The sequence below is a fragment of the Cydia amplana genome, chromosome Z (genome assembly GCF_948474715.1).
Source record: "Cydia amplana chromosome Z, ilCydAmpl1.1, whole genome shotgun sequence".
Taxonomy (NCBI): Eukaryota; Metazoa; Arthropoda; class Insecta; order Lepidoptera; family Tortricidae; genus Cydia; species Cydia amplana.
This window is the reverse complement of record NC_086096.1, coordinates 17,673,193-17,698,270: the sequence shown is the minus strand read 5'-3', so window position 1 is coordinate 17,698,270 and position 25,078 is coordinate 17,673,193. Positions and strand designations below refer to the sequence as shown.

At 37.6% G+C, this 25,078-nt stretch overlaps 2 protein-coding genes across 2 annotated transcripts; both read right to left on the bottom strand.

Annotated features, from left to right (window-relative positions):
* Positions 1 to 943: 943 nt before the first annotated feature.
* Positions 944 to 15,912, bottom strand: LOC134660725 (proton-coupled amino acid transporter-like protein CG1139). Its single transcript, XM_063516509.1, has 8 exons — positions 15,836 to 15,912; positions 8,923 to 9,042; positions 8,077 to 8,227; positions 7,428 to 7,637; positions 3,159 to 3,431; positions 2,829 to 3,007; positions 1,987 to 2,156; positions 944 to 1,212 (listed from the first exon to the last, which is right to left on the bottom strand). Exons 1-8 carry the CDS (start codon positions 15,904 to 15,906, stop codon positions 965 to 967), a joined length of 1,422 nt encoding a protein of 473 aa, XP_063372579.1. The 5' UTR covers positions 15,907 to 15,912; the 3' UTR covers positions 944 to 964.
* LOC134661261 (major prion protein-like) lies at positions 11,261 to 12,291 on the bottom strand. Its single transcript, XM_063517246.1, has 2 exons — positions 11,990 to 12,291; positions 11,261 to 11,910 (listed from the first exon to the last, which is right to left on the bottom strand). The coding sequence occupies exons 1-2, from the start codon at positions 11,990 to 11,992 to the stop codon at positions 11,293 to 11,295; spliced, it is 621 nt and encodes a 206-aa protein (XP_063373316.1). The 5' UTR covers positions 11,993 to 12,291; the 3' UTR covers positions 11,261 to 11,292.
* Positions 15,913 to 25,078: the final 9,166 nt, after the last annotated feature.

Sequence of the window (25,078 nt, the reverse complement as noted above, 5' to 3'; positions counted from 1 at the left end):
GCAGGTAAAAGTATGCCGCAGACCGAACAGATTTATATTGGAAGATTATATATATGTAAACACTATTATTTTACGTAAGTTTTTACAATAGTAATAAATCAATTATTAATTTCTCTTATTTAGCCTACCATAGAAGTATAAAAACCGTTTTTGCAACGTAGTCGACCCATCGCTCACTGTTGTAGGTAAATACATGATTTACATTGCGCATGTGTAAGGTGGCATGCACTTGGGCATGCGAGTCCCAGATACAAAGTCGGCATAGGTACTTCTTAGATGGCCGTCTTGACCAATCTTTGATCAATCTACTTATTACATGTTTGCTCTATCACACAGTCTGCTTTAGTAGTTTAAATATTGTGACATTTTATTTCATTACTCTTGTATTATGTAGGAGTATGATCTGAAGGAAAGATACCGATTTATATATAAAGTAAAGGACAGGAAGAATCTATGGAATAATTAAGTTAAACGTTTGTCACATAAGTCGTTAATTATGTACCTATTTATTCATAAAAATATTGTCTGTTTTAATCTAGAAAGTTAAGGACATCGGTGAAACAATGGGAGTCATTTTGTACCGACATAGGTTAGACATTTTTATTCTCCATTAATTATTACTTTCGGAATAGAGGCCACCTTCTGAATTTCTTTGTCTTGTTAATTAAAATTTGTTTCTGCTCATTATAAAAGTAATGTCTATAATGACTATGAATCACGACGAAGTTGACTATAGCTAACATATATAATTATCTAATTAGTTTTTTTTAGTGTCATCTAATGGCAATCTATAAGATTTTAAAATGTTTGTCATTCCAACTAAATGATGGCTCGTTTCATATTGTCAATCTGTTAAAATATACAAGTTTAAGCTTAATTAGTGTTATAAACGGTTGGTATTACGTAACTAAGTTATAATAATTTACACAGGTAAGTATTTACAGAAAAATCATAAGTCCAGTTGTCATTTTGCTACGAAAGCTTTCACAATGGATGATATACTTTCATAAGTACCAGTAACAAATATGAAGAGTCCAAGTAAAATGATAAATATATCTTTGGCAAGCATGTAGAATGGTACTCCTCCTTGTTTCTGCGAGGTCATCACTATCTCTATGAGCGGGGGGAACATGAGCGCCAGGGCCGTGCTGCTGATGGCACCCACCAGCGAGATGAACAGGCCCAGCTGGGGTATGCTCTCGGCAAGAATGACTGCAAACAAAAAAAGGTTATATAAATAACACATTCTCTTACAGGCCGTTTCTAGTCTTGGAGCAAACTTTAAATGTACCTAACACTAACATTACTAATTTCAAACTATTAAGTAGGTAGGTACACAAAGTATTAGACATATGTATAATAATCACAATGTTCACGATTTGGAGCCGTAAACGTAGTGATTTAATTCCCTTTGGAGCCGTACCTACGACTGCTGCATTTTATATCTTGTCGTTTGTGACACTATTTATCGTATTTTTGAGTATACGTAGTCAAGGTAAATATATATACAGCTACCTCTTGTAGTTTAATATTTTTTTACCGTGCATACCCATTCCGATAAGAAAATCATATTAAATTCTGAATTAATTCAAGTGTCCATCTCTTCGTCACTACTTTGAAAAAAAAAACTTGTATTTATCTAATAATAATCATCAAGTTTCTAGGAGGAACAACCAAACATCCTGTAAATTCTCAACAACAAACTCGTACTTTGATATTAATTGTAATTTATTACGACATCCAGTGTAAATTTCTTAGTTTGTAAAACAGCCCCTGTATGCGTTTCTAAAAGCTAATGTATGTAAAATCTCTACATGGTAAGTATTAATCTTTTGTCTTGAGGCTAAGGACACCCGTAAATTATTTAACTTTTACGTTTGTACTATAATCAGAATTAAAAAGCCTTGTTCACTGATAAATCGTACGTAGGTCGGTACTTACTTGTGTGCCGACGTACACAAGTGGAAATAAAGGAAATTAACTTACAGGTAAGTAGCACGAGCCCCGCCCGGAACCCCAGCTCCTTGGCCACTGGCGAGGCGGCGCCCACCTTGCGGCGCAGGCCGGGCCACGCGATGGCCACGGGCACGTAGAACTGCAGCGGGTACGTGAGCAGCATGGCCAGTGCGATCAATGCTTGCACGACGGTACTCAGGCTAGCGGAAACATCGAAACAATCGCCCATTAATATCGAACGACTCTATGGCTGTCAACGTTTGTAGTGTAGTGTGCACTTATGCACAATTAGCAAAAAATATGTCCACGTAGGTAGGTAGTTGCTAATGTTCTTACTTTGTTAGATGTATCAGGTAATGTCGGAGAACAAACGTAAAGTACCCGATGTAAATACTACTTAAGACTCCCCAGCAAGCTCGGTTTTCCATACAACCGTAGTTACGCTCTTGTTTTAAAACGACTAGATAGATTGCTCTGCAACTTTGTACTTACAAGACCTCATGTCATGTCATTGTATGTGCAAAGTTTCATTACAATCCAACACCTAGCTTTAAAATAGGAACGAAACTCCACTTGTATGGGAAGGCGAAATTCGGCCGAGCTTGCTGGGGACTCTTAAGGACGTTATCTACTCTTTCTTTAACCCCTAAACTCCCAATATTTCTAAATGTTAAAAACACAAGTGTTTTACATTTTTCCTAGATTTTGTATGACACGATTAAATTATTCTATTTTATTAGGCGTACCTAACTGATGGACAAAATATTCTCTCTCTCTATTCTCTGTCTATAAGGAAGCATGGTGTGAACAGATTAAGGAACGCAGATGCGGCTTTATGTGTAAAACGAATGAAAAATTCGGGCAGTTCTTACATATGACCAGGAGCCATGTTGAGCGTTAGGCTGCCCTGCACTTCGTCGCCCCACTTGAGGTAGCCGAGGAAGCCCACGGTCACGAAGATGGCGCCCACCACGACCATGCTGACGTTCAGCACGCCCAGGGGCTTCTGGAACAGCTCGGGACGCCGCATCTCGTTCTTTAGCGGGAGTACCTTTAATTATATTTTGAGTTCGTTAGTTCTTCTCATTCACTCACTCCAGTTGGATTGATCACCTTGGATAATTACCGCTACTATTGTTTAGTGTGCATCGACTTGGCCATAATATGAATAACATAGGTATTTTAGGCTCACCGTTACTTACCAAACCGATTCCTTCGAAGGCATACACGGCAGTCCCGAAATAGAGAGGCAGCTGTCGCCACGAGGCGATGTAGTCCCTAGTGCTGAGGTCGGGCAGGCCGTGCGCGGCCTCGTAGATCACCGCGCCCACGCCCAGCGCCATCAGCACGTTGGCCACCGTCGAGAACGGCGTCAGATACTTCAGATTGCGCACCATGCACGACGCCAGCACCGGCACCAGCACGAAGATCATGTGCACCGAAAGCTCCATGTGGATACCGTACTGCTCGCAGATCTAAGGACACCGTAAGTTACGAAATCAGGCACCAGGCCAAGGCTAATAAGTAATTACGCAACGATTCGACTGTGTGTTGCGCATTAAATTAGTAATCGTTATTTATTATTTTCGTTTATTCAATATGAACATTTCGTGTCTATGTTAATTTATGACAGATATCTGCTTTCGCAATAATCGCAAGTCATTTATAAATCACAGGTGTTTGATAAAAACATAATATTCTATTCAATGGTTGTGCAAAGTGCTGCTATGTCTCGACATAGGAAAAGTCGAAGTTGTTCATAGAAACAATATACTGGTATCAGACCAAAATGTATATGTAGACGGTTGTAACTAAACAGCTACGGTTACGTATATTTATAGTATTTTAATTGCAATTTAATCACCTGTCAGAGTCATGTCTCGAGGGCAGGCGTGGTATATTGACGTTATCGTGAACAAAGATCATTTATTGATGTTTTTTGAGGAGTTGTTGGTCTGCGACCGACTGCTAAATGAAGCGTGCAAAGCAGAACAATCACGCCGTACGCTTGTCATTACAATGTAATGTTTCGCAACCGTTTCAATGTTATTATTTTTCGCAATCAACATAACAATCCATATTTCCATTTTGCCGTGCCAGAAGTAGGTATCTCTGTTATCTCAAAAAACCGGTTGTACGTTGTTTCATATCCTACATTTTCGTAGAATTGCGCTTCATAGAAAATGTTTCTCATATTATCATTTCATAGAATGATCAACTTCCAGTGCACATACATTGTAGAAGCTCTATTTGTATATTTTTTATAGTTCAGAAAATTAATGTTTCGAAATTCATTTTATGAAATCTCAGGTCACATATTATTATTCCTTATAATATTAAGTTTATATAAAACTTGTTTCCAAGCCTGCATATTCATAGAATTGTGTTTCTCATTTTATTAAACTTAATATTTTAATGTCATAGAAGGCTCAGTAACTCAATACTTACTTTGTCAGAAATTAAATCATAGATGTTTGTTGAATTAGTCTTCTAAATAAATACATGTAAAACTGTAATCGATTCAGCTTATTATTAAAATTACATTAAAACATTCAGTCTTTTATTAATGTATTTTATTGAATCTATTTAATTTTATTTAATCCAGCAACAGTTTGTTTCTGCGGTAGTCGCAGTTCTAACCTAACCTAACCTACTTTTCTGGCAACAGTTTCTTTCTGCGGTGGTCGCAGTTCTAACCTAACCTAACCTACTTTTCTAGCAACAGTTTGTTTCTGCGGGGCTTGCAGTTCTAACCTAACCTAACCTACTTTTCTGGCAACAGTTTGTTTCCGCAGGGGTCGCAGTTCTAACCTAACCTAACCTACTTTTCTGGCAGCAATTTGTTTCCGCAGGGGTCGCAGTTCTAACCTAACCTACTTTTCTAGCAACAGTTTGTTTCTGCGGGGGTCGCAGTTCTAACCTAACCTACTTTTATGGCAACAGTTTGTTTCCGCAGGGGTCGCAGTTCTAACCTAACCTAACCTACTTTTCTAGCAACCTAACCTAACCTACTTTTCTGGCAACAGTTTTTTTCTGCGGGGCTCGCAGTTCTAACCTAACCTACTTTTCTAGCAACAATTTGTTTCTGCGGGGCTTGCAGTTCTAACCTAACCTAACCTACTTTTCTGGCAACAGTTTGTTTCCGCAGGGGTCGCGGCCCTGCCCATCACCCAAAAAACCGGCCAAGTGCGAGTCGGACTCGCGTACGAATGGTTCAGTAGGTGTCACCCTATTTCACAGACAGAAATTTCATAGAATATCGTTTCTCAGAAATTATTTCATATATTATTTGGTTCATATACTTTCAGTTCCAATATTATTGTTTCATAGACTATTTACTTGGTTGAAAGTGTTGAAACATATTTCACAGAAATTCAGTTGAATGAATATTACTATCAAACTTTTTAAATTTAGAAACTTATCAAACAGTAGAATTATGTTTCGTGTATTCTTGTTTCGTAGACACAGATTTCATAGATTGTTATTTCATAGGAACTGTTTAATATAACATTTAGTTCGAGTATTTTCTTTTCAAATATTATTATTTCACTTCATTTAAATTTATTGAAAAGAAACTCAATGCAAAGAATTGTAATATTAGAACTGCGACCCCCTCAGAAACAAATTGTTGCTAGAAAAGTAGGTTAGGTTAGAACTGCGAGCCCCGCAGAAAAAAACTGTTGCCAGAAAAGTAGGTTAGGTTAGGTTGCTAGAAAAGTAGGTTAGGTTAGGTTAGAACTGCGACCCCTGCGGAAACAAACTGTTGCCATAAAAGTAGGTTAGGTTAGGTTAGAACTGCGACCCCCGCAGAAACAAACTGTTGCTAGAAAAGTAGGTTAGGTTAGAACTGCGACCCCTGCGGAAACAAATTGCTGCCATAAAAGTAGGTTAGGTTAGGTTAGAACTGCACCCCTGCGGAAACAAACTGTTGCCAGAAAAGTAGGTTAGGTTAGGTTAGAACTGCGACCCCCGCAGAAACAAACTGTTGCTAGAAAAGTAGGTTAGGTTAGAACTGCGACCCCTGCGGAAATACACTGTTGCCAGAAAAGTAGGTTAGGTTAGGTTAGAACTGCGACCCCCGCAGAAACAAACTGTTGCTAGAAAAGTAGGTTAGGTTAGAACTGCGACCCCTGCGGAAACAGACTGTTGCCAGAAAAGTAGGTTAAGTTAGGTTAGAACTGCGACCACCGCAGAAACAAACTGTTGCCAGAAAAGTAGGTTAGGTTAGGTTAGAACTGCGACTACCGCAGAAACAAACTGTTGCTGGATTAAATAAAATTTAATAGATTCAATAAAATACATTAATAAAAGACTGAATGTTTTAATGTAATTTAATAATAAGTTGAATCGATTACAGTTTTACATGTATTTATTTAGAAGACTAATTCAACAAACGTCTATGATTTAATTTCTGACAAAGTAAGTATTGAGTTACTGAGCCTTCTATGACATTAAAATATTAAGTTTAATAAAATGAGAAACACAATTCTATGAATATGCAGGCTTGGAAACAAGTTTTATATAAACTTAATATTATAAGGAATAATAATATGTGACCTGAAATTTCATAAAATGAACTTCGGAACATTAATTTTCTGAATTATAAAAAATATACAAATAGAGCTTCTACAATGTATGTGCACTGGAAGCTGATCATTCTATGAAATGATAATATGAGAAACATTTTCTATGAAGCGCAATTCTACGAAAATGTAGTATATGAAACAACGTACAACCGGTTCAGTACCATTACGTAAAAAACGGCAAAAAAAAACATGTATGGGAGTCCCACTTAAATATTTATTATACCTATTCTGTTTTTAGTATTTGTTGTTATAGCGGCAACAGAAATACATCTGTGAAAAATTCAACTGCCTAGCTATCACGTTACATGAGATACAGACTGGTGAAAGACAGACGGACAGCGGAGTCTTAGTAATAGGGTCCCGTTTTTACCCTTTGGGTACGGAACCCTAAAAACATAGGGTTGAGTAAATCGATTGTCATCGAGGCAAACATCGACTTTTAAGTTTTAACAAAAAGAAGTAATCGACGAGTACGATCAACCATAACATTGCTCATTAATAGAAGCATTTTTCATATTTTTAGTTTTTATGGCGATTGGCGACGGACATAGCGAAACCCTAAAATATCCGTAGTTAATTTTCAAAAACTCTGCTGTCTGAACCTACGGCACCTTAAATGTACCTATGTAATTAAATTAATTGATTAAAAATAATAGGTAGGTATATATAGGTACATATATATTGAATTATGTTCAATTAGATTGGACAAAAACTTAATAAGCAGCTACTTTTTGACTGACACTTAGGTTTGATGATCTCAGAACCCAATCAGCTACTTACTAAATCACTATCACCAACATTACTTATTATTTAATTGTGAGTACCTAACCAACATTCAAAATAAGCTAGTTAAGTAATATACAAGGATAAGTAAGCGTCACTTACAATTTTAACATTATTAGCGATGAAGACGATGTAGACACAGCAGAAGCCAAGCTGCGTGATGCACAGGAAGGTGTCGACCAGCACCTTCATGGCGGCGGCGAGGGGCCTCAGCCGCGGGGGTCCGCTCTCAAACACCAGCGACACTGTTTCCGAAAAGTTTGGTGCCTTCTCCCTTTTCGTTTGGCGATGCATCTCCTCTGAACAATTGAGCTAAAATAATGTATGTTATGAAAGAACTTGCATCGTAAAGTTGCTACTTTTTGAAGAAGTGTAGGTACGGTAGGTATGTTAGTATGTATTTACAATTCTAATCTATACTTCCTCAATCGTTTCGGCATTGGTTTAGTAATTTAGTACACAATGTACCTATTTCTAGTACATAATGTATCTATTTGTCGGATCGGAAAGGAGTTATAATAATTATCATAATCCGAGACAAAACATGATCAAGGTCCATCACTCTGCGTATGCTGAACTTAGGGGTGGTAGCGTAGGCAGAGCTCATGAACTCTGTGAAACCTACTAGTTATGTATTAGCAAAAAAAAAATTTTTTCAAATTCAATTAGCCTGAAACGGTCACCATCTTATCGAGTTTAAGAAATTCCACTTTAGTTAACCAAACAGACCAAACTACAATTGATGACTTACCAACAGATGTTGCGCGTGGACGCAGATGACGCCTAGGACAGCCGTCATGATGGGGGCGAAGACGATGCCTCCGTTTTTGTAGGCGTCGCCCATGGCCAGCAGCCCCGACCCGATGTTTCCCCGGAAGATGTGCAGCATCGTGTCCAAGTAACTGCACATTCATGGACAATTTGATTCTATTTACAAAGTATATACAAGTACTTGCTATTAGCCATCATCAAAAATGCATTACGTAATTAACTCTAGACTAAGCCAAATCGAGGCCTCTCGCCAATCATACGTAGACCCGTTGGGCTGCGTGTTCATCGAGGTATAAACGTCTTATCTTATAGATCATTTAGAGTATTTAGACCACCTCACCCGTTCGCTACTTTTGCTGCTGCCTGTACAAGTGTACAGTCAAGGTATTAAACATCGACACTGACAAAGTACCAAAAATATGTACACACTACCTTCTTGCCCTAAAATAATACATACCTTGAGTGTACAACCGCATTTTTCGTCTATTAACATATTTAAATACCTGCTTTCAGCGTTCAATTACACATTTATCTAAGAATTCTTATAGATAGTCCCTTTCACATAGAAAATTAAACTCTACAGTGTGATTCATAAGACGTTTGTTTTTACCAGATGGCGTGCTCCAATGGATCGCTATAATTATATATGTATGTACATATGTATATACACCCAGTATATATAGGTACCCTACCTACTAATAATTCCCTACCCCCGTTATAAAACGCTATTTTTGTTACGAATCGTAGACAAAATGTTTTTCTCTCCATGACCGGCCTTGTATTTTCTGTTCTTACTTAGATATTTATGACTACTCGTAAAACTTACGACGTGGGATGGGTGACCTGGTGCGGTTCTGACTCAGCATTCTCAAGCTCCAGTTGCGACTTTTCTAGTGGAATGATGGCCTCTCTCGACTGAAATACGCCATACCCCTCGGACGGAATCCTGTGAGTAATTCAATAATAAATAAATGTTGTTACTGTTAACATAAATACATACTATACACAGGTGCATAGGTATTATATATTGGAATTCATTGGAGTTAGACCTAGGTAGATACATCGCAGCGCAAATGGAGTCAAATGAGGCGGGGAGAAGGACACAAGTAGATTTAAACTTAAGGTATACGAGGGGCGTTCAAAATATTCTCGGTATTGATATCTTACGACCTCTTCTAAAATTTCTTTCGTTACTGGCCGCTAAGGTTTATTCATTGACATTAAAAAAAAGTATAATTCGAACCGAGATAGTCTTTTGATTTTCTGCAATTGCTGAACAAACATGAACATCATGTGCGAATTGACAATGTTAACTAAATTAGAACATCGATGCGTAATAAAATTCTTGACAAAACAGGGTAAAAATCAAAAAGCCATAAAAGAGGAAATGGATTGTGTTTACCGTGAGTCTGCTCCTTATTTATCTACCATTCAAAAGTGGTCAAGCGAGTTTAAACGCGGAAGGGAGAGTATTGAAGATGACCCTAGACCTGGCCGGCCTGTAGTAGCTACTTCACAAGAAAATATTGATAAAGTGGAAAAACTTATATTGGAAGATGGTCGAGTGAAGGTAAAATCTATAGCACAAGTAACCAATCTCTCTATTGGTACCGTACATGATATTATACATGACCATCTTAATATGTCAAAAGTAAGTGCAAGATGGGTTCCGCGAATGCTGACTCGGCTTCAAAAAGACATGCGTGTAGCTTGTTGTTCCGATTTTATTGACCTGTGCGGTGAAAATCCTGATGAGGTGCTGCAAAGAATAGTTACTGGAGATGAAACCTGGGTTCATCATTATGACCCAGAGAGTAAACAAGAGTCCATGCAGTGGCACATTAAGGGTTCAGCTCATCCCAAGAAGTTCAAGGTCATCCCTTCAGCTGGCAAGGTCATGGCCACGATATTTTGGGATTGTGAAGGAGTATTACTAATCGATTATAAAGAAAAAGGTGTAAATATCACAGGACAGTACTACGCTAACATTCTACGTCAATTAAAGGATGTAATTAAAGAAAAGAGGCGAGGAAAGTTAACCAAAGGTATTCTGCTTCTGCATGACAACGCCCCCGTCCATACTGCTCATATTGCCAAGGCAGCTATTGTTGAATGTGGGTTTAAAACTGTTACTCACCCACCGTATAGTCCGGACTTAGCCCCCAGCGACTTCTTTTTGCTCCCCAATCTTAAAAAGGATCTGCGTGGAAATAAATTTTCTGACGATGAAGCATTGAAGGCGGCAGTGGAGGAGCATTTTTATACGAAAGATAAAAAATATTTTTACGAGGGATTAAAAAAAATAATTGATCGATCTTTTAAGTGTATGAACATAGGGGGGGAGTATATTGAAAAATAAAAATATCAAACTTTTCGTACTTGTTTGTTTTCATTCTCATACCGAGAATATTTTGAACACCCCTCGTATTATATAGTCACTAAGAGTAGGAAATCATTCTGTGTAGGTATTTTTAGTATTTTTTTGGGGAATTCTTGTTATTATTCGTTACCTAATACAATAACTGTTTATCTATTTTGTATGTCTATACATATAATTATACCTAATAAAACAAGTTGATCGCTTTACATGCACCAGGTACAGTCAGCATCAAACGTAGCGCATAGAACAACTCACGCACCGAAAGTATCTGCCAACCTCTAATCGTTTTTTGTGAAGTTATTAGAGAATGGATATACTTTTGATGGGTAATCTTATCCTACTATTGATGCCGACAGTACAACATAATTCGTATAGTTTATTGATTTTAATTTTAATTCGCATCGCAATTGTAAACCGCATCTACAGACAGTAAAATAGTTATTGACACAGTTGCCGTTTCAAGTGCATGGAGTTGAAACAACAGAAACAAAGTCGAGGTACCTCCTACTACTTATAGATTAATACACTACTGAGAGAAAGGCTAGGTAAATGTGCTAAATTATTTATTTCAATAATTCTCTTAAAAGTAAATTTAAATCTATTTAAAGCAAATATGTGATCACGTAATCAGCGGTAGGTTCGATCATTCTCATTCATGAGTGCACTTGTAGTATAGGTACTTACTCTCTACTTACTACGGTAGGTCGGATCAATCAAAACGATATTTGAACATGATCTAAATAAAGTTTGTTGAATTATTTTGGATGCACATCACGGCCTTAGAACTAACACTAACACATCACAAACTAAATATTCTTAAAACAGTTTATATATTGGTTTCAAAAATTGATTCACTTGTCTGTTAATCTGCTTTTGAGTTTTTCTGGGGCGGTTAATGTAGTCAGCCAGGACATTGCCGAAGCCTGAGGCCGCTGCTGATACCACGTTTTGGAGCGGTCGATTTGGCTGTTGAAATGCTCCTGGGCCGGAAAAGGGTTGGTTTTGGCCGTAGCCCGAGGGATGATTTCCGATGAACTGTTCTCCTTGATTTTGTCCCCCGAAGTGTCCGTGACCGTGGTGGCCTCCGTGATGGCCTCCGTGGTGACCCCCATGATGCTGCGACTGGCTCACTCCAATCTGCACGGGGTAGGGTGCGGCCGCTGGCAGGTGCGGGTAGGGTGCTACTGGCACAGGGGCAACTCCACATCCGAAAAAATAGTTCATGACCGGTGCCGATATGTACGTATAGTCTTGAAAGCCAAAAGTCCTCCCGTATCCGCTCCCACAGGGTCCGGTATTTTGAGGTTTTTTACGCCTACGATGTCGTCTCTCCAAGTCTTCCGGATTATCTAATTCCAAATCTTTAGTTTCTTCTATCTCTGCGCTCGCTATAGCCATTATGCAGCACAGAAGTAACATAATGGTCGCTGGTCTCTACAAAAGACAAAAAAAAAAGAAGTAAGTTCGAGCACACGAAATTAACACATGTGTCGTGTATCCGAAAAGCTCTTACCATTTTTGCAGAGGAGTGCTATCTGTTGTGGCCCCAAGTCGACTGGCTCGCTGTTGGGCCAAATTGGGGGATTCCAAAGTTAAAAGTGAAAGTGTGTTACAGATCCTCTAAGTAACAATAATACCATATCGCAACAGATGACGAATAAGTAGCTGCTATTCATTGAGATTGCCCATGCATGAGAGTCACTCTATTGGGTAATAACATTGCTTTGTGTTGTGGGTGATCCTGACGTTAATTTGTCTTTTATTTATAACAATGTTTGAACTTTGTAACTATGAGTTTCTACGAAGTTTTATTCATTTTTATATCTCGTACAAGTACTTATTTTATTTTAAAATCCGATGGTATAAACAGTGCCTTTTCGCTAGGTATCTTCTACTTGAGCACTAGACGAGCGTAGCATGGGTTACTTACCGGTTAGAAATAGAAATAGAAATAGAAATAGAAATATTTATTTGCTTAAACATGGTAATTGCATACAGATGACAAAAGTAAATTAATTTAGTATCACATGTTTAGCCAAAATATGGCATGCAAACTAAAAGCTAAAAAAAAAACCCTTTATTACAATGTCAAACTTTACCTAGTAAACAATCCAAAATCATTAACATAACATGCAAGTCTAGTAGAGTTTAATTATTACATACATTATAAGGATATTATTAATTAATTTGAAGTCACTATAATATACATTTAGTTAATAGAGTAATCCAGAAAATCGTTTATAGAATAAAAGTATTTATCTCTTAACCATTTGTGTAATCTGGTAGTAAATAATTTGTCGGGTAATTGTCTTATCTCATACGGCAACGTATTATACACAAGAATACTCATCACATAACAGTTTTTCTTAAATAAAGAGGTCTTACATAGTGGCATCTGTAGCTTAAATTCATCCCTTGCTCTTAACTTAGACAGGAAGGAAAACAGCTTCGATAACATTAACGATGCACTTTCCACCATAGTAGACTGGTTTACGGCAAATAACTTACTTTTGAATGCCAAGAAAACCAAGTGCATCAAATTTACGCTGCCGAACGTCAAGCAGGTAAACAACAGCAATATTAAAATAAAAGGTAATACGCTGGAATTCGAAGATCGAACGGTTTTCCTTGGAGTCACTTTAGACGCAAAACTGCAGTGGCATGCACATATAGCCACTCTAGCCGGCAAACTTAGTTCTGCTGCCTATGCAGTGAGGCGAATCAGACAGCTGACAAACGTAGAGACGGCCAGGCTGGTATACTTTAGCTACTTCCACAGTGTTATGTCGTATGGAATCCTGTTGTGGGGAAAAGCGGCAGACATTCAGACAATATTTGTGCTGCAAAAACGAGCTGTACGTTCTATCTATGGACTGGGCGCTCGAGCATCCCTGAGAGAGAAATTCAAAGAAGTGAACATTCTTACCCTTGCATCTCAATACATACTTGAGAATATTATGTATGTTCGGAAAAACGTCCACGAATTTAAGCTTAACAGTGATATCCATAACTATAACACTAGAAACAAACATAAACTTTCTGTGCCCGCCCACCGCCTCCGTAAGGTTAGTACGTCTTTCGTCGGGAACTGTACACGTTTTTATAACAAAGTTCCCACTGATATAGCGAATTTACCACTTAACAAATTTAAGTCACACATTAAGCGCTCCTTGTTGAGTAAGGCGTACTACACTGTAAATGATTTTATAGATGATAGAGATGCCTTTAAGCCGGCAGCTTGATTTCGATAGTATAATAAGAGTTAATATGTATTGTTTTTCTTTTCTTTTTTTTTCTTTTCATTGTGAATTAATCATGCTAGTCTCCAGTAGAATTGACACATGAGACCATCATGTTCTCGATTAATTAGGTATATTGTTTATATTGCTTAATTTAATTTTAGTTTTTGACACTTGGAGACCTTATACATCTCTAAGTTTTAATTTTATTTTTAATTTGTTTGTACATATTTATATTTTTAATGATTCTGACACTTGAGAGACCTATACATCTCTTAGTCAATATAGGGCATTTTGCTTAGTAATTATGTGAAGATATACCGTTTTTCATGTAACATACAAGAACAAAATGTTGTGTCTCACAGCTATACGTTATTACAATTTAAATATTAATATGGCCCGGCAGCTTGAATATGTCATGCTCGCTTAAAAGTCTTTGCTTACGGTGGCGTTGTTGATCGGGTCGCCACTTTCCCGAATGAAGGTTGAGAGAGGCGATGGCTGAGATACGCGTCATACTCGTGAACGGGTGCTGTTTGTGGAGACTGGTCTATTTAAGCTAACACGAGCTATTATATTTAGTAACTTTATTTTTGAGTATAATTACATGGACACACCTCATTCGGTTCTCGTATGCTATTTTATTTTTACTATCATTTTCTTTAATTTAATGAATGTTTTAATTAGGTATACAGGATTTTGACTCTTGGAGACCCTATACATCTCTAAGGATAATTTGATTAACTACTATATATTTTAATCTTTTAGTTATGATGACACTTAGAGACATTTACATCTCTAAATAATTTTAGATTATAGTTTTTGTATCTTTGTGTTTTTTTTTTTTCAATACTATTGTTATTGCGTTTTCTGTAATTCGACATTTAGAGGCTTTATACATCTCTATGTTAGTTTGATTTGATATTTACGGCTTAGTTGTATTTTATAATTATTGATGTGTTTTTTTTTTGCTGTATGTAAATTCCATATTGACGTGTAAAAGTGCCCTTGTGGCCTATTTGCTGAATAAATGTTGATATTTGATATTTGATATTTGATATTTGATACTTACTATTTGTGGACGTCAGTTTGAAATACAGTGGAAGTTTGCGCACAAGGCGCCCTAATTCTAATATATACATATCATATAAGGTTAGCAGTCTAAGTCTCCTAAACAAAGGCCAGCAAGAATCTCTCGGCTTAGCTCCGCAGACCGCTCTAACACACTTTTTTTGAATTAAGAATGCTTGGTTTATATCTGTACAATTGCCCCATATTGAAATACCATATCTTAACACTGATGCAACATAGCCATTGTAGGCAAGCAATGCTGCTTTTTCTCCAGCTACTGCTCTAAGCTGTTTCAAAGCATGTTAAACAACAACTTTGCCCCCTTGTAAAACAAATAAGTAATTGGTTCGAATAATGGAATCTTGAGCGTCGCGGGGGTTTCAAGGCACGAAGGTTAAACAAATTTTGCCACCGAGTGAAACACAAAAATTTTCACCACACCGATACAAGGAAAATACTACCTAACTGTAAAATATCAAACAAAATCAAATATATTCTAGTAATTAAATTGGACTTCCGCTAACTGACATTTGATTTAATAAGTATTTTTGTATTTTTTAACTTTAATATTTATCCTTTTGTTAATTTACATACTGTATTTGACACGGGGTGCCTTAGATAACCATGCGAGTTTATAACATGAAGTTCGGTCGACAGAAAAAGTAATTAAGTATGTATTATGTATATCCTATCAGCACCTGCACTATTTGGTAATCGACGAAGGTCGTGCGCGGGCTTGCCTCACAACGAACAATATACGTAGGCGACCATTGCTAAACTATTTTAATTTAAAGGTTTTAGTTTGCGAAATATGGTTTAAACCACAATACACGGTGTTTTTTAAACTCAGTTAACTTAAAAACATTGTACGATGCTAGTGCAAATAGGTGATTCGCAACTCGTGCCGATTTCATACACTCCCTTCGGTTTTATCGCCACTCTTTCGAATTTCCCATTTTTCGCACTTGTATCGTAATGTACCAATAATTGTAATTTGACAATTCTAACATTAACTGAATAATGTATGTACTAGCCTATGTAACTCTTACCTTCCGTCTTGATTAACAGACCCGACGCTCCCACTGATGGCGCTTATATTCACTTTTTCTGCATTCTTCATGTTCAAATCTGAAACATAAGAAAGTTTTATTATGTATATGGTATGAAGGCCGTTTAATGCAATGCTTAAAATATGATTCTATACCTCAAACAAGACCGAAGTGATCCCATAAGAGTTTCGTGAACCGAGTCTGATGGTAGGTATGTAACTCTATGAAATTGGCAAATTGAAGTTTCACGTAGTAAGTTGCGAACAAAAAAAAATCTCTCTATCACTCTTCCATATATAAGTGCGATAGAGCGTAATAAGCGTTTCATTCTCTACGGCGCAAACGACTGGCATCTTAGCTAGGCCCTAACCTAACTCATACGGACGTTCTTCGGAGGTTTCAGGAGAAATGGGTGTACGGCGGACAATCCTCAACCAAGACATAAACCGAGGAGGAAGCATTCAGGTACTTATTACAAGACAATTGAAATATCAATCTGAATTAGGGACAGGGTATGTCGTCTTCGTGTAATCCAGTGATTAGCAAATGTATGCGTGAAAAAACATCCAGTCACAAACGATCGGTTATCATAAGAGTTGTGTGTAGGCATAGTGGCATCGTGAAAGTTAATAAAAAAACAAGATCAAATCAAGATGGTTAGCAAAACCCGCGCAGAAGATTATGTATTGACAAAATTCCTTGTCAGGACAAATAATAAAAGTAAGTGCGCGGTATACAGCCCCGTCTCAGATTAAATAATAGTGAAAATCGTGTTAGTTTAAATCGATATACCTACTAAATCATACATTAAGCATCAAAAGTGAATAAGTCCAAAATACATATACCTCTGTATTGACAATTCTGTACTCTGTATTGCATAATTAGGACTAAGTACAGAGAGTTCCATCAACATGAAGCTATTAGTGCTGCTGCCTGTACCTAACCAAAACGCATAGGTGATGAGCTGAGACCGACCAGTTGAGTAGGTACGTAGGTGGAGGTTAAGTATCCTCGGAATGGATTATCTTGTCATTGTTGCGTCAAACACTGCTCTAGTGTGGTAAAATTGAGGAAACTTCCACTTATCTCAGCCATTTGGAGCGCGTTCCCGCGAACGAGGACTCGAGCCTAGAGGAAATAAACCGGCTTAATGAGCCTTAATATTAGTACTTCCGTATGTTTTTTGTGTGTTCGAGTAAAATTGGGTAGTCAAAGGCAAAGGTGATAAAATAATCCCGTGCCGTTAAATGATTTAGGTATTTAGGTTTTTGTTAGTCAAGTACAGTCAACAACAGAGGTAGCGAAGCGAAGGGGTTAAAGCCATCTGACAATAAAATTGTTCATAGAAAACTCCAAACTAATTTTAAAAATGCATAGAAATGACACGTCAATTTTCTTTGCGTAATGCGTAAATGAAGTAGTACATTATCACGATACAAGTGAGAAAAGTAGGAAATTCGTAACGAGTGGCGATAAATTAAAACACGAATTAGTTATTTTCGATACAAGTGCGAAAAAGAGGAAACTCGAAACGAGTGGCGATACATTAAAACACGACCGAAGGGAGTGTTTTAAATCGACACGAGTTGCGAATTACCTATTCGCACGTGTATCGAACAACGTTTTACAGTACATATGGCACTTTAAAGTTTCGGCATACGCACGAAAAGAGCTATGTTACGCACTAGTGCGGAAAAGTAGCCCCATATGTACTGTAAAATTATTTATTAAATCGACATGATTTGCGAATTACCTTGTACATTGTTTGTGTATTGTACAACGTTTTACAGTAGGGAGATATGGCCCTTTAAATTTTACCATACGCACGTATAGTGCTAGTCACCGCACTAGGGCGGTATAGTAGCACCCTACGCAGTATACTTGAAAGAATACTTACATAGTTATGTTTATTTAAAAACGGACTGAATTATGATAATTAATTAAGTCGTAAAAATAACCACTCGCGCTTTTGTTTACTAAATCTTCGAAACGGTACCGGCAACAGTCAATAGTTGTAGGTAAAATGGCATTTTCCAAGATAGTAAAACTGTTTTTTATGCATAGGTAAGGGTCAGTATGGTAAAGCCTAAATCATAAATCTTATCAATATATTTTCTTAAGTATTTTTATGGTTATCGGATGTATGAACTCAATGGAAGTGTGAGCTAACATAATATATATGAGTAGCAGTTGCGCAAACTGTAGATTAAAACATTTATAACACTGGAAAATTTGTATTAGCAGTGGGTGGGTTAGAAACAAACCTAGGTAGTATATAAAGTTCGTTTGCAATAGCGCATTGTATTACGCAGGAATCGCAGGATACAATAACACAACATTTGTATAATCGGGCTCTACTGGCTCTAGTGACTTTATGCAATTTTGGGATAGATGGTTCGGTCTAAATCTAAAAAAAAACAACATAAAACGTATGTAACAAAACTAGGAATGACGGTTCCCGTATGAGGGAATAGTAGGTATGTGTGTGTGTGTTTGTATGTGAGATAGAGTTCCTCTTTTACATAATGCAGCTTTACTTTACCTTGAACCATTTGACGATATCCTCTGTGTCCATACGTAGGGTAGTGTGTGAGTGTGTTTTACTGCTCTAGCCTCCTAAGGCCCAACGAAAAATTGAGTATGTAGTCAGTACGGCCCGTAGTCCTACCAGTAGTACTATTGTTTTATACTCATTCAGACCCAAGTCCTTAAAAGACTTTTTTTAATGTTATTGTACTTATACAGCACCTTGTACAGCACTTTGATTTTTTTTACGAACTTGTTAAAGGGCACACAGACAAAACAAAACAGTTCTTTAGAAGTTCGTACACGCCAAGTTCGATAAGCACAAAATTTGAAATGGGTTTTCTATTAAGTCCTACTGGTAGGACCGTGTTACGCTATGACTACACAATTGTTGTAGGAGCTGGGTCTGAATAAGAAAGTTAATAAGTACTATGGGTAGGACCTTGGGCCTTAGGAGGCTAGGGATTGATAGACGTTTGATGCTACGCTTATTACTAGTTTACATGGGCATATTAAGCGGGCGATCCCCGCGCGAGCGCAGATTTGTAAGAAGGGAGTGCCAATATGTACGTTCGCTGGCTTAATGTCTTCATGAAGGTTAGAGCCGACTATATTACTGTTAGAGATTAATGGCGTTATTCATAAACGGCTGCTAACTTAATCAGTTGATGATCGTCGTTTGTCCCTATCTGTCGTTATGTCATAGAGAGGGACAAACGATGATCATCAGCTGATTAACTTAGCAGACGTTTATGAATACCTGACGCCGTAAGAAAATAAGTGCATTGGTAGATAATTTACATACACATACTTTGCACATAATTTGGCTGGCATAACTTCTTTTGCTGTTGACTTTATAGACAAGCGGTAGGTATAGCGGTTCAAGAACTTTATATTTAGCACGATCCAGACATTTTCTTGGACTTTCTTTTGCAATCAGTATATTTCCAAACGATTTATTATCTATATAGGGATAAGTACTCTAGATTACATGACGTCTCCGAGAACGTATTATTTTGTATGTATCTTAAGTACCCTCTTTAAATCGGCAGCATTTAACGCGATTGACAGCTTTAAACGTAGTTCTTACCAAAACGCGACCACGAGATGTAATAGTTATTTGTTTTACAAGTTGCCCCCTTGTTCGTCGTTGTTTAACCGCTCGTGCTAATATTGATACCCGAGCAAGCGAGAGTCCAAAATAGAACCACGAGCGTAGCGAGTGGTTCGAAATATGGAATCTAGAGCGTTGTGAGGTTTTCAAAGCACGATGGTTAAACAAAATTTGCCCCCGAGTTAAACACAAAATTTTTCACCACACTAACCCGAAGAAAATATATAATTAACTGTAAGATATCAAACAAAATCAAACCCAATCAAATCCAAATGAATGTTGTTAAATATTTATCATTCAACATCATCATTTAAAAGTCAATTCTACCAGCAAACATAAGAAAACAACTCATAATTTTCATTTGAATAAAATGCAACTTTGTTATCAGTTTTTGAACAATCAAGAGAGCCTTTACCAGTTGATGTGGTGAAATATATATATGTAGGTATACCCACTATATTAGGTAAACTACTGCTCACAGAAACTTAGAAGTTGAGGAAAATAAATAGAACCGACCTTGGAAACAAGATAGATCCGAAAATATAGGTACACCTACATTTAACATTACTTTCCTGATTAGGTACCTACTTCGCGGAATCATGTTGTCAAGAGTCAACATAATTATAGTATTAAAAAAAAAACTTAGTTATGTCAAATACTCGTTAAAATGTATGTCAATACACTGTTCATATAAGCATAAATCCCTGTTTAGTACAATAAAGGGCGTTCTGCCTATAAAAACTGTAAACGAGTATAAATATATAGTCGACACCAAATCGTGGCGATTTTTTAAGGCTTGAATTAACAATTCTAGCACCTACGTGCCAATTGCTCTGTAAAGACAATTATTCTCATCATACAGGCTGTTGTTTAACCCTTAACCATATTTTGCGAGGTGAATATATGAATACTGAACTTTGCAATTCCGAAATCTCGAAAAACAAAAGCCTGTTTCTTACATTTTGCATGATAACATGTTAATGTTCAATAGGAGAGCTGAAATATTTTTCGCTCGTCCCATAGTAAAAGTTACTCTGTGCCTTATATATATTATCCGCGCCGTGAATCAGTGGACGCACTTTTACTTCAGTATACTTTGTATTGTAGCAATGGAATTTCAGCGCATATATTGCAGCGGCATTTGTTAGTTTTGTAATAACGACAGAGGGCCTACCGCGAAAAACGAAAATAGATTTTTTTTTACTCTCTATCGCTCGAATATATTATATGCAAGAGCGATAGAGGCAGATAACTATTTTTCGCAGATGTTATACATTTCTTTTTTTAGCCCTAGCCTTAGATACCATTATCTACTCGTACATTCGTTTTATGGTTAGCACTAAATTTTCTCATCAATCACCATTAAAAATAAGTTGCTTATTTACTTATATGTTTTTATGATACATTTTGCAGCGTTTTCATTACAGCCTAGTGGTTGATAAGTACCTATATTTCATTGGTTCAAACAACTACGCCACTCTTAAGAGCCATAAAAACTCACACAATTTGCTTAAGTGTCAGTCGGTTCCTATTAATTTCGACTGAAATTGGTTGCCGCTTTGCATCAAACATTCGCAACCTTTATTTATCTCTTGAAGCTAATTACGAAGTTACGTGACGTTCGTGAAGCTAGTAGCTGCAATGGCTATTGTTCGTGTTGTGCATGGCTAATGGTGGTCCCTCAAGGTTCGCACGGTCCATGGTCCAGCGAGCACGATCCACTGTGCCCAGGCAACAAAGCAAATATTGTATGTTTTTTTGCCATCCTTTTTTACAAACTTCTTAAAGCATGTTTACCAGCTTATTATAGGCCTAAACTAAGTAATTTCCTAAAGAACTTAGTTACGTAGGTGTTCCTACTTTGAACAGTGTTTTGTGACTGCATGTCAGGCTATAAGTATTACTATTTTTCGAAATTTTGAGGCACTCATCAATATAACATTAGAAAACATTCCATTTTGTGGTATTAAGACAAGATATAATGCTTAACTTGACCGCAATATGTCACGATAGTTTACCTACCCCCGTAGGCCACGTAGGTACCAGGGATGTTGCGAATACCCGCATCCGCATCCGCAACCGCGGAACTTCCGCATTATTTTCAACATCCGCATCTGCATCCGCATAAAATCGATGCGGATTTAATGCGGATGCGGATGTGGAACAGGTCGGTACAGGAACGTCTTAGCATCGGCGTAAGTGCTAGACTGCTAGGTAATTTAGTCATTAACCAAAAAAACCTATTAGAAATGAGTAGGCAAGCGTGAGTGGGACTTAATGTACGGAACCCTTGGAACGCGAGTCCGACTCGCACTTGGCCGGTTTTTTGAAATAAAATTTACTAAAATGTAATATTTGACGTTTTTTATGTACCTATCTTGACATCCGCCCATATCCGCATCTAGCCTTTAAAAATCCGCATCCGCATCCGCATCCGCGGATGTCAAAAAATCGGCATCCGCAACATCCCTGGTAGGTACCATTATTAACTTAAGTATTTTTGAACCTTGTTCTTATATCCCAAATATTCGTCTCGTTGATAGCGCGATTACATATACATACCTAACAATACCTAAGTACCATGTTACCTACATAACGATTAGGGGTTGTGCACAAATCACGCGAGGTGATATTTGGTGAGGTTTTTGGCTACTCCCCCTCCCCTCACACAACCTCACGTGTATTTTTTTGAAATATTTTCATTCGACCTAATTTTAAGATAAATAGTATTGTACCTATACATATAGAAAATCTTGTTTATTTTACTATTTTCGTTAAATAGACCCGCTATTTTGAAGAATTTGAAGTGCCGAGTGAAGATTTATGTTTAACGAAACCGAGATAAAGTATCTATTCATGTGGTGCGATTTTTTTCTTAGTTTCGTTGACTGTAGAAAAATACACGTGAGGTTTCCTTATACCCCCCTCCCCCAACGTGATCTATCGTGATTTTTTCGTGACCCCCCTCCCAATATCGAACCTCGCGTGATTTGTGCAAAAGCCCTTAGCAAGCTAGAAGTCTGCGCCTAGGGGCTGATTTTTGAATTTCGATCATTCGATTTCGTCACTCGAAAATCGGTGGAAAACGGCGAAAGCTTGGAGGATATAATCAAACGGAGACGCCATGTCTGTAATTTTCTGTACAAAACAGTCTGCCGATTTTTGCGGGGGAGGGGAACGTCAAATGTATGCGTAACGTAAAAATAGCCATGTCAGATAAACGTCAGTCCATACATTGTGTATGACCGTTGGCCGCCTATTTTCGACAGAGGGGAAAGCCTGTTAATGGCTACTTCGTTTAGTTGTATCCTCCAAGGGCGAAAGGCTAATTTTTGAAAAACGAGTGATAAAAATTTGGAATCGAGTGGTACTGACCACTCGTTTTCAATTCTATTAGTAGAATTTATATGCCTAGTAGTGGAGATATTTCTGAACGAAATACACGAAATCGAGCGGTCGAAATTCATGTTGACTTTATGGTGTCGGTATTAATTAACTATTATAAAATGGGTATTAGGTACTTACCACAAATTAGGTAATTTGTGGTAAGTACTGTAAACTGTGACGTAAGTTAAGTTAATGGTTTAAATGTACTTATTACAAGTTGCAAGCCATTAACTACCTAAATACGAGGGGTATTCAAAATATTCTCGGTATGAGAATGAAAACAAACAAGTACGAAAAGTTTGATATTTTTATTTTTTAATGTACTCCCCCCCTATGTTCATACACTTAAAAGATCGATCAATTATTTTTTTTAATCCTGCATAAAAATATTTTTTATCTTTGGTGTAAAAATGCTCCTCCACTGCCGCCTTCAATGCTTCATCATCGGAAAATTTATTTCCACGCAGATCCTTTTTAAGATTGGGGAACAAAAAGAAGTCGCTGGGGGCTAAGTCCGGACTATACGGTGGGTGAGTAACAGTTTCAAACCCACATTCAACAATAGCTGCCTTGGCAATATGAGCAGTATGGACGGGGGCGTTGTTATGCAGAAGCATAACACCTTTGGTTAACTTTCCTCGCCTCTTTTCTTTGATTGCATCCTTTAATTGACGTAGAATGTTAGCGTAGTACTGTCCTGTGATATTTACACCTTTTTCTTTATAATCGATCAGTAATACTCCTTCACAATCCCAAAATATCGTGGCCATGACCTTGCCAGCTGAAGGGATGACCTTGAACTTCTTGGGATGAGCTGAACCCTTAATGTGCCACTGCATGGACTCTTGTTTACTCTCTGGGTCATAATGATGAACCCAGGTTTCATCTCCAGTAACTATTCTTTGCAGCACCTCATCAGGATTTTCACCGCACAGGTCAATAAAATCGGAACAACAAGCTACACGCATGTCTTTTTGAAGCCGAGTCAGCATTCGCGGAACCCATCTTGCACTTACTTTTGACATATTAAGATGGTTATGGATAATATCATGTACGGCACCAATAGAGAGATTGGTTACTTGTGCTATAGATTTTACCTTCACTCGACCATCTTCCAATATAAGTTTTTCCACTTTATCAATATTTTCTTGTGAAGTAGCTACTACAGGCCGGCCAGGTCTAGGGTCGTCTTCAACACTCTCCCTTCCACGTTTAAACTCGCTTGACCACTTTTGAATGGTAGATAAAGAAGGAGCAGACTCACGGTAAACACAATCCATTTCCTCTTTTATGGTTTTTTGATTTTTACCATGTTTTGTCAAGAATTTTATCACGCATCGATGTTCTAATTTAGTTAACATTGTCAATTCCCACATGATGTTCATGTTTGTTCAGCAATTGCAGAAAAACAAAAGAACATCTCGGTTCGAATTATACTTTTTTTTAATGTCAATGAATAAACCTTAGCGGCCAGTAGGTAACGAAAGAAATTTTAGAAGAGGTTGTAAGATATCAATACCGAGAATATTTTGAACGCCCCTCGTAATAGGTATCACGTCAAAGGCACTTAACAGTGCAAGGTGCCCTAGTATTTACCTTGCAATAAATACTAACGTACTTACGTATGTAGGTATATTACATGCAATCGAATGTGGTCATTGTCTTGTCTCGTTTTAAATTGTTAAATTGTTGCACCAACGTGACAATGTGACGATTCATTTACGATGGCCGGTGAGTAGGTACGTCGGCTACCTACTGTGGCGAACTCATTAGACATCCTTACACCTATTGAGTTACGTTCTCCCGCGCTAGTCCATACTTGAAGTCACGCTGGATGTATGGAGTCGCGCGCGAGATCGCAACACATGCTAGCTGGCCCCGTAGACAACATGCCAATCGCTAACGCTCCGTAGCGAACGAAACGCAACTGTCACTGTCGCACTAATATGGAAGAGTGATAGAGAGACACGACGAATGTTTGATATTCATCGCACTGTAGGTACTTATTAAGAATTATTTCACTTAAAACATTTTTTTTTCTTCGCAATTCTCGGTCGCAATTCGGTCTTTAAATTATAACAACCCTCGTTTCAAAAAGAGAAATGCTTAAACAGTTGCAAGAAATTTAGTGATTAGGTATCGTTCGTTTTTGTATATCTGTGTTGACACGGCATCTTATAAACATTAACTTTCCTGATAATAAAAACTGCCTGGTC